General features: G+C 42.3%; 1 protein-coding gene across 1 annotated transcript in view; it reads left to right on the top strand.

The window, feature by feature from the left end:
- The window catches only part of PES1 (pescadillo ribosomal biogenesis factor 1), an 86523-nt gene that overhangs the window by 10270 nt on the left and 57260 nt on the right, over positions 1-18993 (top strand). Inside the window, exons 3-5 of the mRNA XM_073630964.1 lie at positions 1767-1920; positions 3258-3367; positions 11587-11758. Coding sequence (XP_073487065.1) covers positions 1767-1920; positions 3258-3367; positions 11587-11758 — 436 coding nt within the window. The remainder of the gene's footprint in view (positions 1-1766; positions 1921-3257; positions 3368-11586; positions 11759-18993) is intronic.

The raw sequence follows: 18993 nt of genomic DNA, 5'->3' as shown, positions 1-18993 counted from the left end.
GGACACTTTTTTCAACTGCCCCTGAACTCATTCAGATGTTATCCTATGTGTCCAGTCTCGTTTTTTGGCGTTTTTAGGCAGTTGTATTTAATCTCGTTTTTCCAGAAGCCAAAAAATGAGTTCAGACGCCAAGTGGCCCCATGATACGGGGCCCCAAATTCGGGTCGCAAAATGTCATTCTCTGATTTTGGGGCCCCGTATCTCAGGGTCACTTGGTGCTAGGAACCCCACATTTTTTAAACGTGTTCAGAGTTTGCACTGGCACCTCGTGTGCATGAAGCCTTAGTCCTGCCTACCTCATTCTGAAATATTACAAAGAACGTAGACCTATCTTCATCGCCAGACTACTTGTGCACAGGTAGAGAACACAGAAAATGATTGGCTCACAAGATTCCTGGCAAAATCATATTTAGCTAAATAAAAAGGGAGCAAGTTAGAGAAGTTTGTTTGGATTTACAAACTCTTTCCCAAGCTCCCAGTATGCGGCGTCACTATTAGGCTTCATGTACACTGCTGCTGGTAAACGGACGTTTAAGAGCAGTTCGGCAGTTTTTTCATCTGCTCCTGAACTCTCCTCTATGTTATCTTATCAGTACATGCACACAGGGTTGTTTAGTCATTTCTAGGCAGTTGAGTTTAGAAGCATTTTTTGGAATGCAAAAAAGTGGGTTCAGACAGATGTTCAGAGGCATTTGAAATGGCAAATGCCTGTAACAGCTTGTAAATGCTGCTAAACGCAGTAACTTGCATTTAGCAGCGTTTCGTTTAGGCCCCATGTACACACAACGCTGAGGCAAAGTCCTCTTAACAAATTTTTTTGACACCTTGAAACTGGCGTTTAAACCGCCCGTTTAGCCGCGTTTGCGTCTAGAAGCGTTTATTAAGATTACCTCATTTAAGACCCTCCCCAAGCCCAAAAAACATTGTAAGTTAACTGTTTCAGCCATTTTGACTAGAGTGGGTACCAGCAGCAGAGAGAGCAGTTGTCTACTTGTATTTGCCTCCATTTCTGTGCTTTTTTTTTTTTTTTTTTTTTTGCAATGTATCCCATAATGAGCAAATGTGAGGAAATGCTCCTGACATTGCTCTTGATGAGGCTAGAACCACGTAGAAAATTGCATGAGAGGCCCAGAGTCAGAGTTCGTCGCTATTGAACTCATCCTTTGATTGCGCAGTGAATGTCGGCAGGATATTTTGTAAACATGTGCATACAGCTGCGTACCTACTATATATGGTCTATGAACATTAACTATATTTTTTTATGTTTTTTCATTCTTTTCCATCATATTTGTCTTTTCAGGTCTAAAATATAGGTACCTTTAAAAACGAAAACGTGTCTAAACGCCGGTGCCCGCGTTTGGCGTCTGGAACGTGGAAATCTTTGGCGTCTGAACCCATTTTTTTGCTTCCGAAGAAATGCTGTTAAACGCAACTGCATAAAAACAGCAATAAACAAGACTATGTACATGGTCACATAGAATAACATGAGTTAAGGGGCAGTTGAAAAAAGCGTCCAACTGCCTCTGAACGTACGTTTAACAGCGTCCCATGTACATGGGGCCTTAGTCATGGTGTTTTTTTTTTTTTTTTCCTTAACAAACGCTTCTAGACGCAAACGCAGCATGTAAACGCGGGTAAACTGACGTTTTTAGACACCGGTATCTAGCTGTCAAGTTAAAACGTTCAGGAGAGGTTAAACAACGTCCCGTGTGCATGAAGCCTTACTAGTATAAATAGTGACATGTTGCTCTTTCTTTTTTCCTTAGGCGGCTCTGTATCCTAAAAGGCATCTATCCCCATGAGCCGAAGCATAAGAAAAAAGTCAATAAAGGATCCACAGCCCCTCGTACGTTTTACCTCTTGAAGGATATCAAGTTTCTGCTGCATGAGCCCATTGTGACAAAATTCAGAGAATATAAGGTGTGTTTGTTTTTTGTTTTTTTAACATTTAATTGTATATATAACGTTTTAAAGATCTTACAGCACAATGAAAAAAATAAAATGTTAAAGTGGTTTTAAAGCCTTAAGGTTTTTTCACCTTAATGCATTAAAGGTGAAAAACCTTCTCTGCTGCAGTAACCCCCCCCCCTCCTTTTTCTTACCTGAGCCTGATCCGTTGCTGTCTCCCTCCTCATTGGGCAGATTGATAGCAGCGGGAGTCATTGACTTGCGTTGCTCTCAAATACTGGACGGAGGGGTGGGTGTTCTGAGTCCTACTCTGTCTCTTTGGACGCAGCAGCGGGGCTCAGGAGCGAGCACGCACGGGTGCCCCAGTGGAAAAGTGTCTTTTCGTGGGGGCACCCGCCGAAGAGGAAGGGTTGCTGCAGTCATACGTATTCAATCTATGAATTGCTTTTGGAGCTGGACCCTCCAGCACAAATTCATTTTGGGGCAACTTTTTATCACTTCGCTGAAAGTGGTTGTAAAGGTTGAAGCTTTTTTTTAAAAAAGCTGCAATCCGCAGCTCCTCGCTCGGCCCCCCCTAATACTTGCCCCAGCCCGATCCTGTTCCAGCGATGTGCAGGAGAGCAGCTGCTCTCCTAGGTCTCTCCCTCCTCATTGACTGCAATCACAGCCAGTGAGGAGGGAGCTGGGGCGGGGCTGAACCCCACTCTGTGTCTTATGGACATATAGGGGGAAATTTACTAAAACTGGTGCACACAGAATCCGGTGCAGCTGTACGTAGTAACCAATCAGCTTCTAAGTTTTACTGCTAAAGCTTAATTGAATAAGCTAAAGTTAGAAACAGATTGGTTACTATGCACAGCTGCACCAGATTTGAGTAAATTTTTCCCATAAAGGTGGCTCAGGAGTGTGCATCAACGAGTGCACTGAGCAGGGCGGGGGACCAGAGAAGAGGAGGATCAGGGCTGCTCTGTGCAAAACCATTACACAGAGCAGGTAAGTGTAACATGATTTTTTTTTTTTTTTTTTTTTTTTTTTTTAAATGTCAAAGCTAAACCTTTAGTATCAGTCACTTAGGAGCAGGTGTTCTGCTCCTCCTCAAATGTGTTATTCAGTAAAGCATAGTTCACTGTATTGGCTACCACCTGCCTTTTGAAGATTGAAGGGCTTTTCCTCAACTACCTTTGCCAGAAAAAGGGCTAATTGCTGTTGCTGCAAACTGGTATGTAGCGGAATATGAATTCTATAATATAGAATTATAGGAATTGTTATACAGGTGTAGAAAACTCAGCACATGTAAATCTGTTGTATGTTTAGATGATATACATTACATATGTTTGTCTATTTTCAAGGTTTTTGTACGTCGTCTACGTAAAGCATATGGAAAGCAAGAATGGGATGCAGTAGACAGAATTAGAGAGAACAAACCAACTTATAAATTGGATCATATCATTAAAGAAAGGTAATCTATTCCCATTGATTCAACTTTGTTTCCACATTACTTATTTTTTAATTTTTCAATCTTTTTATTAAGTTTTTACAAATAGGCAATACAAACATACATTGGTGGTATATCCACACCAAAAAAAAAAAAAATCTTATAATAACATTTTGCAGACTATCATAACTATAGCATCAAACAAACAAAAAAAAAGAAAAAGGATGGCCAGGGGGTACAACATGAAGACATCTACGCATACCCCAATTTTTTTTAGATTAAGCTTTATGCAAACTGTATAAGATCTGTCCTCTTTTTGACTCGTTGTTTAAACCTTTGACATTATAGGTACAGAGTTTCAGTAGAGATGCCGAGGAAGACCCCCTAGCCATCTTTAAAAAAAAAAAAAAGGGGGGGGGGGGACGACGACTTATAACAAGAGAGCTTCCCTCTCTAGGGGCCCTGAGCTACTCAAGGTCCACAAATAGGACAAAACACTCGGAAAAAAAAAACAACAACAACAAAAGGATATAGACAATGTCCAAACAAAAGAATAATCACCAAGCCCTACCAGAGAGGTGGTGTACCTACAAGGGGGTTAAGTAGGTAGACCCAGATGTTGTGTCACAGCAGAGACCCAGGACAAACAAAATATATATATCTTATCCTCCACATAGTTTATAATTCCTTTTCTTTTTCTCCTCCCCCTCCCCATTATATACATTAGAGTCGGGAGTGGGGAAAAAAAAAAAAAAAAAAACCCACAAATTATAATATGTAAGGGGAGTGGGAGGGGGGGAGGAAAGGAAAGGGGGGGTGGTCCGAGAAGCATGGGCCGTGTGAGCAGTCCACCTGGAAGGAGGGGAGGGATGCAAGAGAGAAAGGAAAAAAATGTAAAAAAATCTTCCCTTTCCTTTTTCTTATCCCTCTTTCTCTTCCAAGAGTAAGGTATTATGTTTATATAATCTTCCCCCCTTTCTTCCCTTTCCCTCCCTCTCTCCCCAAATCTATCATATACATATATGCATACCCACACATACATACATTGCCCAGTGGTTGTGCGTACGCTTACCCAGATATATTTGGTGCCACACACGTGTGTGTGTGTGTGTGTGTGTATATATATATATATATATATATATATATATATATATATATATAATATATGTGTGTGTGTGTATTTAACAAGAGCATGTAGATACCAGCACATTCGTTCATCTATCATGTGTTTCTCTTTAAGGGGTCCCTAATCTCATTATTATGTTACGTAACCTTTGGCAACCAGATAGGTATCCCCAACATAGCTCATCCACACCCCCCTCTAGTCACCTCAACCGCTGGGGGAACCAATCGGGTAAATGACACCCTGACTGAACAGTTCGCATGTCAGAGCAGACCTTGATTTCAATAGTGAATCGGATAACATAGGTTTAAACACCCATATAATCGGTTCCTATGGGGCTCTAAAAAGATTTCCATAGCCTTAGTCCAAGTTTGGTCTAAACCAAAACTCACAGTCGTTTTAGCGTGTATCATGTTGCGTAGTAGTCGCAAATGTTCCGTACTACAACATGATTCAGACATATAGGACTGGTTTAACCTTTGCCCACCACATACAGCATCATACAATGTCTAACCCTGAACCGTTCTGCAGTTTAAAAAAAAAAAAAAGAATAGAAAAAAAATCGACTACATCTATTTTCCCCCCTCCTTCCCTCTCTCTCCCACTCCCACATACATAGCACATGGTGGTAGCCTAATGGTAACATAACCCCTTAGTAAGATTATAGAACAAGTTAATCAGATTGCACAACAATGCTCTTCATACATAGCCCCAATGTGCCACCATGTATCACATACACTTTAATAGATACTGTTTTTTTTAGTTGTTTCCTTTGTGATTAAAACAACAAAAAACAAAAGCAAAAAAAAAAAAATTTCTCATTTCTTTTTGAGTGGCTTAATAGTTGATAATCTGGGTTTGATCCCATCCTGACCAAATTAATTGTCAATGTTATATATAAATCCATAATTCTATAAAATACTACTGCATAACTCAACTAAAAAAAAAAAAATCATAACTACTTTGAAATTTCATTGATGGTCATACTCACGGCATACTACAGGGGGTATTAGGAAAAAAAAAAAAGGGGGGGGGGGCAAGAGAAAGGGAATTTACAGTTGATTTGTTATTTATTGTTGCTTATGGAACTCTTCACTCCCCCCTCCTGGTTAATAGTCATTGTTGCAGCTATTACAGCTGGTAGGCTGGTCTCAGCACTTGATGAGGCCATTGCTTCAGTCCTTTCATCAACTCCCAAACGTTCAGCTCTCTTAAATGGTGTATAAGTCTGTGGCCATGTTATTGTTGGAAGGTCTGGCAAACCAAAGTTTTTTTGTATAGCGGGGATATCGGATGGATCACGTATATTAAACCACCGCCATCTTTCTTGATTTGGAGTCGGAATGGGAAGCTCCAACGATATACGAGTTTTCGATCTTGCAACATTTTAAGCAGTGGCCTTAGTGCTCTTCTTTTCTCTAATGTAAACCGACACAAATCGTGTAATAAATAGACATGTCCCATTTAGGTTAACTTGACCTTTTTCTCTGGCCTTCCTCATAATCTCCTCCTTCTTCTCTCTATAGAAATGTACACGACAAATAATATCTCTCTTGGTTTGGTTGAATCTATATTTCTAGGTCCCGATGAACTCTATCAAGTTCTATAGTTGATGTCTCGGGTTTTTCCAGCAAAAAGATTAATATTTTTTTGACTGTTAACATAAGGTCCTCGGTACCTGGTATCTCTGGTACCCCCTAATACGGATATTGTTCCTCTTATTATGATTTTCCTGGTCCTCCAATAATTGGAACAATGTATGGATGTGCGCCTCTTGTGTATCTAAACGTTGTACTTGTGATTTGTAGTGAGCCCGTCAAGATATCTAAGGACTGCTCCAACTCTACAGTCTTTACCCCTGTTGCCCGCAGCTCCATTTTAACAGATTGAAGCTCTTTGTGATAACCCTGCTCCAAATGTTGCGCAAAAGCCTCCATGTCATTGCGAGTAGGTAGTACGCGAAGATATTCCCTTAGATCTCCCTCCTCTAAACTCAGAGCAGATCTTTTCTCTACCTCTCTCTCTAAACCTCCCTCTAAACCTCCAGACACTTTTATATCATATTTAACCCCAGCTGAAGAAAGGGTGGTGGAGATAGGGGAGGAAAGAGGTGAGGCAGACTCTATAGGATCAATCACATTTATATTTGCTGTGCTTGCTGTGTTTAATATAACTGATGCTGATGCACTTGTTCCACTTACCGCACCTAACCCAGTGGGGTTCAGGTGGAGCCATAGATGAAGGCTGCGCTCTCACGGCACTCATAGCAGCTGTTGGAAACGGAGCTGGTAGAAACAGAGTTGAAGCCGGTGATTGCAGGGGATCACAAGCGGGGACACAAGCGACTTCTCTGCAGCCTCCCAACTCTAGCTTTGATGTGCGGGAGTGAGTCCGGCCACCAACAGGGAAGAACTCTAGGATGCCTTGCTGGCTGGTAGATACCGTGGTAGCTGTAGGCGGAAGGCTCGATGTGTTGGATACACTTGGCCTTCTCCTCCGTCCCATGGAACCCCGGGGGGGGGTGGGGGTGGGGGGAGAAAAGCCGTAGGTTGCCAATAGATAACTGGTAATAGCGCTGGTTTTGCAGTGGGTTGCCACAAGGTATGATCATGTGCAGACAGACACAGTTGAACAGTGTGAACACTGTGAACTACCAGAGTAGGTATCGCACAGCACAGGAAATAGAGCAAAGATTGCAAGGACAGCTGGGACTTTCACCTGCCGATCTCAGGTGATGCTTCTGCGGATCAGTGGGGAATCATTAGTCCCGGTCTTAGCTGGAGCACGTCTAGCACACTCCTTCCTCCATGATCAACCACTGCCCCCTCCTACCTCCCCACTACTTATTTTTTAGAACATTTTTTTAAAACACTAATGCACATTGTGGCTACATAATAGAAGACTGAGGTGCTGAACTTACTTGGCTTTCATGTACATTCAGTGCAGATTGCTAAGTAATAAGCATAGTAGTTCTTAATTTTCAGATTAGAGCCCACTATTGGTCTTATGTCTAAGTTTTTTTTTTTTCTTCCTGGAAGCCCTGTTGATCAACTACAACATTACAGATGTACTTGCAAAGAACCAGGTTTGTATTTATGATGTCAGAAAAAAGAGCAGTCAGTTGTAGAGCTGCTTAGGAAATACAGGTTCTCTAGGTGTGCTTAGTAACACTGTGTTCCACAGGGACCATGTCTTTAGTCTTTCCATTCTTGGTTGGCTTTTTGTTAACGCACACCATGGCTTTTTACTTGTTAATTTTATAAGCAAACCAATGCTCTAAATCCCTTAGATTGTGGTACATCTGTTGTCCTCCAAAATACTGGTTGCCTTTTTTGCCTGTGTATTCTTAAGGTCTATGGACCTCAAGTCGCATCAAAATGGGACCAAAGTAGTGCAGGGACTACTTTGAAGTCGCACAGATATGAACTGTACTCATTGGAAATCATGGGGTACGACTTGTCATGCGACTTTGCAGTCCCAAGTCGCATAAAAAGTTACACTAGTGGAAACCGAGCCTAATTGAACAAGCTGAAGTTGGAAGCTGATTGGCTACCATGCAAAACTGCACCAGATTCTGAGTGCTCCAGTTTTAGTAAATCTTCCCCTTTTGAGTCTCTAAAGTCATCAACTTTAGAACAGGAATGCTGCGATTTCTGATTTTCATTTGCTGCCTACTTAAACCAGATGTACTTTGATTTATTGAAGTCAGGCACAGCCAGGCAACTAAACTTTTTTAGAAGACCAGCAATGGCAGCCTTAATGTTTCTTTAATGTCAGGTACCTTTTTTAATCCTTCTCCCTGCACTTGCTTACCTTGAAGTGCAGAGACTGGAGAACCCATGCAACTCATCCCTTTATCTGGTTTTGTAGAAGCCGATTACTTACAGTTGCATATATCCCTTTCCAATCAGATGGCTGTGCAATTATGCCATTGTAGGACCATATTTGGCAATATTATTTTTTTCTTGGTGCTATCAGTCCAGCACCCTTTTAACTCGTAACTTTTCCCTACCTGAAACTTGACCTAACAGCTAAAGTAAGCTTTTAATAGACGCTTTATTTATTTAACCTGCTCCTTTATGGAAACCTGTAGTGGATAAAGGCACAAGCTGTCCTTTTTTGAAAGTACTAGTTCCCAGGTGTAGATTCAATGATGAGTACTTTCAAGAGAATCAATGACCATATATGTATCTCTGATTTCCCCCCTGTATTGAATTGTATTGTACTGTCTGCCCTAATGTTGTAAAGCGCTGCGTAAACTGTCAGCGCTATATAAATCCTGTATAATAATAATTATATATAGCCAGGTTGGATATGTGTCGTTTCGGGGGGGACATGCAAGTACATCCTCTCATTCTCTGCCACTCTGTGCGCCACCCGTACTATACACCTGAAGATTGAAAAACGGAACAATGTTGATAGAGCAGTGTTCACTATGGTGACCTACCGCTCTGGTTAGTGATCATAACTAATGCTCCATATTCCCATCGCTCACATTCCTGGATAAGCTCTCAAAAGTTTGGGTGCTGCAGCAACAACCAACTGGAAATTGGTTCAGAAAGTTACAAAGGAGATATTTGCCAGCACACCATGGATCAACGAAGTAGCATCCAAACGGATTGTTTATTGCATGATCACAAGAACAGTGCAATGTTTCGGGGTCCTGCGTGACTCCGAAACCTTGCACAATGTCTGTGATCATTGGCCAGTGCAGTACAATGTCACCTTGGTGACACCGCACTGCTCTGGTGACAGTGGTTTTACTTTTTTTCGTTTCTTTTTTTGTTAACCTTCATCACTGCCTGTTTTTAACCCCTTAAATGCTAGGCTACCACACCACAATTACATATGTTGTGTGCCAGTTACAGCCCAGCGGTAGTGCCTGCCAAACACGACATGGAGTATAATTCCTGCTATTTTCCCATCAAAAGGGAGATTGGTTGAGGGGCAGTAAAAATGCAGCTCAACTGTGGGCTTTTACAGCCCCCCCCCCCCCCAACCACAAGTGTAAACAAGCCCTTACTCACTAAACCAGTACAGCCAGTCATAGTGTACCTGAAAACCACCACACCTCCCAAAGTCATCAAAAGGCCTCATACATACAGGACATATCAATGCATACCCTGTGCAAGGGCCATGTTTTAACCGCACATGGATGCACAGGTGTTCCATGCTTCCCCATGCAGCTAGTCCTATTCATGTCTATTGGGACACAGTTGCTGCACAGGCACAGCTGTTGCTCCCAATCCAACATCTGTGTAGGTGCATAGCCCAAACGCAGACCGTGTGAGTTTGGGGACCTGCAACCGCATGGATGTCCGATTGGGAGAAGCCGCTGCATTCCAGTAGCCATAAATGGGACTGCCTGCACAAGAATGCAGAGAACACCTGTCCATTTCCATGAGGGTAAACACGGCCCTTGCATGGGGTACATATTGATAAACTGTGTGAACTAATCGTACATCCAGTCACAATGCTCCCAATCACCACCACACAAATCCCAGTGTCCGCATAAGGCCACGTTCACACAGGGCATATTAATGCGTACCCTGTGTCAGGGCCTTGTTTACCCACATGGGAATGAACAGAGCTACAAAGACACAGCCACTGCTCCCAATCTGAGATCCATGTGGGTGTAAAGCCCCAAATGCAGACAGTGTGATTATCCAGTCAAAGCGTCCCTAATCCCCATCACACTAGTCACAGTATCGCCAGCCAGCAACAGTGTTTCTGATCGCTGCCACACCAGTGACAAGGTCACCGGACCAGTGCAGCCAGCAACAATGTTTCGATTCGCTAGCCAGGAGAGCCAGTGTAGCCATCAACAGTGTCTCTGTTGATGGCCTACATTTATGAAGCAAGATTTATTTGCAAAGTCTTTTTTTATCAGAAACTAATAATTTTTTTTCACAATCTTTAGGTCTATTTTTCATTTTATATAGCAAAAAAGCATTGGTTATTAAATACCACCAAAAGGGGGCTCTATCGGTCTCAAAATTAGTGATCTAAAATTTATTTGGGTACAGTGCTGCATGACCAAGTAATTGTCATTCAAATTGTCAGCGCTGACATCTGAAAAATTGCCTGGTTAGAAAGGGGGTAAAATGACCTAGTCTTGAGGTGGTTAATTTAATCCCTTATTGGAGTACTTAAAGTGATTTTTTTTTTTTTTATTTTATTTTTTTTTTTAAATAAACGAAGCTTTACAAACATGTCATACTTGCCTCCACTGTGCAGCTCGTTTTGCACAGAGTGGCCCCGTACACTGCCTTCTGGGGTCCCTCGGCGACTCTCGCGGCTCCTCCCCACATCAGATAACCCCCTAGGAGAAGCTCTCTCCCAGGGGGTCACCTTGAGGGCATGCTCCCGAGTCCATCATTCCGTGTCCATAGCCGCCGAATGTATGACTCGGCCCTGGCGCCCACGTCATTGGATTTGATTGACAGCAGCGGGAGCCAATGGCTGCGCTTCTATCATTCTATCCAATCAAGAGCCGAGAACCATGGGCAGAGGAAGAGCGCGTCCCCGCCGGATAAAGTTCCAGGGCTCAGGTAAGTAAAACGGAGGGGCTGGGGGGCCAGTCACTGCCAGGTGTTTTTTCACCTTAATGCATAGGATGCATTAAGGTGGAAAAACACAAGGGTTTACAACCCCTTTAATGTTTCACCCCCTCCTTATACTGCTGCATAATTACTTCATCCTGCAGTTGGAGCCTATGTATCAATGGCATGCAGTTTTCACACCAAAATGATTCAATGCAGAGATCCCAGCCCCTACCCTATGTCCTTCCCGTTTTTGTTGTTTTTGGCCTTTCTTTGTCTTGATATTAGAGATCCATTTACACGCTTGTCCCATGCTTCAGATTCCTCTGTTTTTCGGTACAATATTTTTATTTAAGGCAAATAGACAGATACATCCATAGAAATCCCCAGATTCCTCTGTTTGATCTAAGAAATAGTTCCCTCATCCCACAGTTTATCTGGCTGGTGTGTGTGTGTGTGTGTGTGTGTGTGTGTGTGTGTGTGTGTGTATATAACTGTAATAAAAGCTCTTAAATAACCTGCCTGGATCACACAACTTTCTTTTTTTTTTTTTTTTTTTTTTTTTTTTTTCTTCTTAGGTATCCAACCTTTATTGATGCTCTCAGAGACCTAGACGATTCCCTTTCCATGTGTTTCCTTTTTTCTACCTTCCGGCGGACTGGCAAATGCCATGTGCAGACAATACAGCTGTGTCGTAGGCTTTCTGTAGAATTTCTCAATTATGTAATTGCTTCCCGTTCATTGCGCAAGGTGAGTTGATATAAAGAAAACAAAATCAGACTTGTTTGGGAATTCTGGCGTTCAGTCAGAAGTGCAGCATTAGCAATGGATAAGTTACCTTTGAAGCTGTTTTTGGGCAGTGAAGTACAGCATAATTGGGGGGGGGGATTTTTTATTCATATGTAGAGAGTTGTCATTGAACACTAGATGGCGCTAATTGAATGCAGCCTGTGCCTGATCTGTAATGGTAAAATCCCTGCATCTACAGACATTGACGATCTAACCCTAACCTACAGTATCTCACAAAAGTGAATACACCCCTTACATTTTTGTAAATATTTTATTATATCTTTTCATGTGACAACACTGAGGAAATGACACTTTGCTACAATGTAAAGTAGGGAGTGTACAGCTTGTATAACAGTGTAAATTTGCTGTCCCCTCAAAATACCTCAACACACAGCCATTAATGTCTAAACCACTGGCAACAAAAGTGAGTACACCCCTAAGTGAAAATGTCCAAATTGGGCCCAATTAGCCATTTTCCCTCCCAGTGTCATGTGACTCGTTAGTGTTACAAGGTCTCAGGTGTGAATGGGGAGCAGGTGTGTTACATTTGGTGTTATCGCTTTCACTCTCTCATACTGGTCATTGGAAGTTCAACGTGGCACCTCATGTCAAAGAACTCTGAGGATCTGAAAAAAAGAATTGTTGCTCTATATAAAGATGGCCTAGGCTATAAGAAGATTCCCAAGACCCTGAAACTGAGCTGCAGCACGGTGCCAAGACCATACAGCGGTTTAACAGGACAGGTTCCACTCAGGACGGGCCTCGCCATGTTTGACAAAAGAAGTTGAGTGCACGTGCTCAGCATCATATCTAGAGGTTGCCTTTAGGAAATAGATGTATGAGTGCTGCCAGCATTGCTGCAGAGGTTGAAGGGGTGGGGGTTCAGCCTGTCAGTGCTCAGACCATACGCTGCACACTGCATCAAATTGGTCTGCATGGCTGTCGTCCCAGATGGAAGCCTCTTCTAAAGATGATGCACAAGAAAACCCGCAAACAGTTTGCTGAAGACAAGCAGACTAAGGACATGGATTACTGGAACCATGTCCTGTGGTCTGATGAGACCAAGATAAACTTACTTGGTTCAGGTGGTGTCAAGTGTGTGTGGCGGTAACCAGGTGAGGAGTACAAAGACAAGTGTTCTGCCTACAGTCAAGCATGATGGTGGGAGTGTCAGGGTCTGGGGCTGCATGAGTGCTGCCGGCACTGGCAAGCTACACTTCGTTGAGGGAACCATGAATGCCAACATGTACTGTGACATACTGATGCAGAGCATGATCCCCCTCCCTTCAGAGACTGGGCCGCAGGTCAGTTTTCCAACATAACGACCCCAAACACACCTCCGAGACGACCACTGCCTTGCTAAAGAAGCTGAGGGTAAGGGTGATGTACTGGCCAAGCATGTCTCCAGACCTAAACCCTATTGAGCATCTGTGGGGCATCCTCAAACGGAAGGTGAAGGAGCGCAAGGTCTCTAACATCCACCAGCTCCGTGATGTCATCATGGAGGAGTGGAAGAGGACTCCAGTGGCAACCTGTGAAGCTCTAGTGAACTCCATGCCCAAGAGGGTTAAGGCAGTGCTGGAAAATAATGGTGGCCATACAAAATATTGACACTTTGGGCCCAATTTGGACATTTTCACTTAGGGGTGTACTCACTTTTTTGTTGCCAGCGGTTTAGACATTAATGGCTGTGTGTTGAGTTATTTTGAGGGGACAGAAAATGTACACTGTTATACAAGCTGTACACTCACTACTTTACATTGTAGCAAAGTGTCATTTCTTCAGTGTTGTCACATATAAAGATTTAATAAAATATTTACAAGAATGTAAGGGGTGTACTCACTTTTATGAGATACTGTATATAGCCCTGTAAAGAAGAAATCTGTATACATACCTTTTCTGAATCCGATCCGGTCTTCAGCGCTGGAAGCTCTGCAGAGGACACAACCAACAACGGCTGTGAAATGAATTGGGGGTGACATCAATCACCCATAGAGTTTCTATGGGGCTTCTGTTGTCGGATTTGTCCTCTAGCGCCCGCCTCCACAGCAAAGCCATGGCTGACGGCTCAGCGTGGGATCAGGTCAGATCGGCTGCAGAAAAGTTATGTATACTTATTTCTTCTTTACAGGGCTAGGTAGGTTAGTGTTAGAACGTGGATGTCTGTAGATGCAGGTATTGTAGTTTTAGGGTGGACTTATACTTTAAAGCTGATCTTTGGAAACTGAAAAAACTACCCTTGCACTGGGGCTCCTCCCACACTGCAAGAGTTAAATGCTTGTTTTGTAACTGGGAAACTAGCATAAAGGGCTCTTGCTTGCCTTATGCCTCATTCCTCCAGCAGCAAGTGCTTGCTCACCTTTTTATCTACAACCCCCCCCCCCCCCCCCCCCTTGCCCATTTAACAGATTAAGGGTTCATGCATAAGGTCATTTCCTGTTGCTTTTTCATGCCTGGGGAACTGTAGGTGCCATATACAACTTTCTGTGTTCAGGAAATACATCGGACACGCATTTACAGGTAAATGCTGATTTAAAGCGGGGTTCCACTCAAATTTTTAACTTAATCTTACCCCCTTCAGTTAATTGCATAGATGTTCAAATGCCACACGAAAAAATTTTTATCGCTGTAATTACCTTTTATATTGTACTTTATTGTGGCACTTCCTGTCTCTCCTCCCATGGGAGTAGATGTGTTTATTGCCTTTCCCCGGCGCCACACTGTCTCCTGGGAGCTTAGTGTCAGGCTTCCCAAGATTCAGTGCGGAAACAATGATCATGCGAGTGAACAAGCTGTGAATGAACAGCATTCACGGCATCCCGGAAATCAATGCTTGTGGGCTTCACATGCCCACAAGCAAGATGGAAACAGCCAGCATCACATTTTTTAAGTTATTCTTCAGTACGAAAACAGACAGAGGTGGAAATATTACACCCAAACTGAGTATTATTTTGGGATTAGCAAAGTGTCTCAATGACCTAAAAAAAAAAAAAAAAAGATTGGTCGCCGGACTCCCGCTTTAACCACTTCCCGCCCGCCGTATGCAGCATGACGGCCGGGAAGTGGTTCTGTTATCCTGACTGGGCATCATATGACATCCAGCAGGATAACATGCCGGCACGTGCCTGTGGCGATCACGAGTCAGTCTGACACCACGCATCTCCAATCGTGATAAGAAGCCTCTGTCAGAGGCTTCTTGCCACATGATTAGCTGTGACCAAGCACAGCGTGAACCAGGAAGTGCCGGTAAATGGCATTCCTCGTTTCTCGCTGACCGGGATGATTGGCGGCTCTTCCTCTCGGGGGGGTCTGTGCTGATGATAATCAGCACATGGATTATCAGCACAGCCCCCTCAGATGTGTAAATAAGCTACCAATCGGTGCCTGGCATTCCCCCAATAAATAAAGCCTTCAAGTGCCCACCTCAGTGCCCAGAAGTCTCACCTGTCTGTAACACATCAGTGCCCATTAATTCTACATATCAGTGCCGCCTCATCAATGCCCATCAGTGCCGCCTCATCAGTGCCCATCAGTGAAGGGGAAAACAAAATTTTATGACAAACTAAGTAAAACTTTTTTTTTTTTTCAAAAATTTTGGTCTTTTTTTTAGTTTATTAAAAAATAACCCCAGAGGTGATCAAATAACACCAAAAGAAAGCTATATTTGTGGGAATAAAATGATAAAAATTTTGTTTGGGTACAGTGTTACATGACTTTGCAATTGTCATTCAAAGTGTGACAGCGCTGAAAGCTGTCCTGGGCAGGAAGGGGCGAAAGTACCTGGTATTGAAGTGGTTAAAGAAGCATCTGTGTTTACAAGAGTACAGTCGCGTACAGCCATTTACTTGCATGGCAGGCTGAATGCGGCACCTGCAGCTTGACAGACGTGGGAAAGCACTGGAAGATTTATGCTAGCAAAAGAAACAAAAGCCTATAAATCATGTGCATGATCCCCAATAGAATGGTAGAGCCAAAGTCCTTGTTCTCGTTAGTAGTGTGTTTTTATGGTGGTCATGTTGTGTGCAGAGCAAGATGTTTGGGCTTTAAACGTGGAAACATAAAATAAGGCATGTATAGCATTGCACAAAAACAAGGAATTAAAATAAGTTTTATTTTAAACAGTGGTGGACTCATGCACTTCTCTGAAGCTATTAAATATGTACCATTTAAAAGGTGCAAGGGTTACAAGGTTCTGGGACTTACCACATCTTGTAGCTGCATTACAGAAAGCACCAACTCTTGAGTTGGTATAATGCCCAGGCAGTACACCTAAGAGTAAGGCAAAGCTGAATGTTATTAATGTACTGTGTGTTAGACCCCATACACATTATACAACTTTTGTTGTCTGATTTCCTTTAGATTTACCAAAACCATGTAGTGCAAAACTCTTAAGGTTTTTTCCTCCATATTATATGGTTTTGGTAAATCTGAAGGAAAAAATCTACATAAAATTGTATAGTGTGTATTCAGCTTTTGGCTTTGTTTGCCCAGCTTTCTGCCCTGCCATTTATCATTTTATACAGAGATAATATATGCTGTTTAATTTCGTTAATTAACTTTTTTATTTATTTATGTATGTTTGTTTGGGTATTGTTTGTTAATGTTACACATAAACCAAGGCATGGTTTATAATAGGTAAGTAAAATATTAACCTAAATGACTCTTAAAGCCTCCTTATCTTTTATGTACCAAGTACTAATTACTTGGCTAGAGCTAGATCTGTTAATAGTCATTGAAAGAAAATCAGTTCTGAAGATTGTTCATTACTTAAACTCTTCTTTTATGGATGGTCCTATTATTTATGACCAAGTGTCTTATTATTTTTTTTTTTTCTGTGTAATGTGCCTAGTTAGCACAATGGTTTATCATAAGGCTATGATTATTTTAGGTTATCAGCTATATCAAACTGGGGAAAAGTTGACTGTAGTGCCCTTAGTAGGGTTGTTTGTCGGTAAGCCAGATGTGCATTGCTTGGTAGAATATTGGAATGCTAATATATGGGAAGAAACGTAGGGGTATATTTATAAAGGAGTGGATATGACATTCACCACACATGCACTACAGGTGAATCTACCTGGTGCATGTGTTTTAAATTACCATTTGTTCCTCCAAATGTTGTTTGCTGTTATGAGAATACTGACAACTGCTTAAGGGGCTCATTTGCACTTGTGGTTGGGAGCAGTACAAACAGGCAGTTGAGCCCCAGTTTTGTCCCCTAAGCTGACCTGCAGTTGACATCCTTGTGATCTACATTTGACTTGCTTTAGGGGGTTTTGCATTTGTATAGACGTTTATGGGAATGCCCCATTTGAGGGCCCCTAAATAATTTGAACTGATTTCACTAAGTCTTAAGATCCTTAAGTGTAATAACTTATAATTACCAATGAGACGTTACTAAAGACTTTCTGCCACTACTGCTTTTCTGATTGTTTATTGCTCCTTGTATCACATTGTGAGCCTCATGGGCATACTGTAATGTGCCAGATTGCCATGAGTACAGTGTACCAATATGCATATGTCCTTTAAAGAGGAACTTCAGTACCCTTTAGCTTTGCCCCCTTCCCAAAGCTGCCATCTTTGTTACTCAAACCTTTGGGTTACAGCAGAGTCCTTCTGCACATGCACAGGGAAGTTTCCACGCATGTGCAGACACAGCGAGGTTTAGGTCTTCCATACCTATTCCTTTATTGCGCATTCGTTGTGAGCAGAGGTGCTGCAGGGCTCTGCTGGATCCCAAAACCCTGTCACAGAATCTGGGGGACGGGTGGTGGGATGTGGTTGAATGTCCTCACTTAAAACCATTGTACTGTGGTTAAAGTGTATGTATAGTCAAAACCTTCCTATTTAGGGAAGGAGGGAAGGGAAGAATTAAAAACCCTACAATGTGTTTTTTTGTTTTTTTTTGCTGGATGTGTCCAGTCAAGGAAATTTCCCTTTATTTCCTGACCTGGAATGCAACCAAAAGTAAAAAGAATAAGTAGAATTGGAGAAATAAAAAGCTTGGACTTTTTAGGCATGACCAGACAGAATGTACAAAAATATACTTTTATTATTAAAAACATAGGAAACATTTATATTAACCACTTGCCGACGGCTGGCCGTCATATGACGTCCTGGGCTTTGTGTCTATATCTGAATGATGCCTGCAGCTACAGGCATCATTCAGATATCTGCTTTTTCAGCCGGTGATTCCCTACACCATAAGAACGATCATAGCGGCTGGTCAGCCGATTGATCGTTCTTACGGGCAGGTGGTGGGGACGTCTACCGACTCACCACTGCGATTGGTGAGTTGGAGAACGGATCCCCGGATGTTCACCATAGAGATTTCCTGCAGACCAGATGGTCGCTGGAGTCTCTATGATCGTCGGCGGCCAGGCGCGATGCTATGACGTCACGCCCGACCTCTGCATTCATAAAAACGGCGCTGCCTCGGCTGGGAAGCCGAGATTGTTTTATTTTTTATTTCAGGCTTCCCAGCCAAGAGGTGAGATGTGGGGTCTTATTGACCCCAGATCTCACTGTAAAGAGGACCGGTCATGCCATATTCCTATTACAAAGGATGTTTACATTCCTTGTATTAGGAATAAAAGTGATCAAATTTTTTTTTTTTTTTTTAAAGTGTCAAACTAAAAAATGTAAAGTAAAATTGACAATGTGCTTGCACACAGAAGCGAACGCATACGTAAGTCCCGCCCTCATATGAAAACTGTGTTCAAACCACACGTGAGGTGTCGCCGTGAACGTTAGAGCGAGAGCAATAATTCTAGCCCTAGTCCTCCTCTGTAATTCAAAATATGTAACCAGTAACAATTTTTTAAGCGTCGCATATGGGGATTTTTAAGTACCGAAGTTTGGCGCCATTCCACGAGCGTGTGCAATTTTGAAGCTTGACATGTTGGGTATCTGTTTACTCGGCGTAACTTCATCTTTCACATTGTGCAAAAAAATTGTGCTAACTTTACTGTTTACTCGTTTGAAAAATTGCTGCTCAAATACCGTGCGAGATAAAAAGTTGCAATGGCCGCCATTGTGTTTTCTAGGGTCTTTGCTAAAAAAATATATATAATGTTTGGGGGTTCTATATAATTTTCTAGCAAAAAAATGATGAATTTTACATGTAAGAGAGAAATGTCAGAATTGGCCTGGTTGGTAAGTGGTTAAAATCCACATTAATGAATTAAATACTAATTAAA

Source organism: Aquarana catesbeiana, linkage group LG01, assembly GCF_042186555.1.
Source record: "Aquarana catesbeiana isolate 2022-GZ linkage group LG01, ASM4218655v1, whole genome shotgun sequence".
NCBI classification, from domain to species: domain Eukaryota; kingdom Metazoa; phylum Chordata; class Amphibia; order Anura; family Ranidae; genus Aquarana; species Aquarana catesbeiana.
Note: the sequence above shows the minus strand (reverse complement) of the source record. Positions and strands in the feature narration are given on the sequence as shown.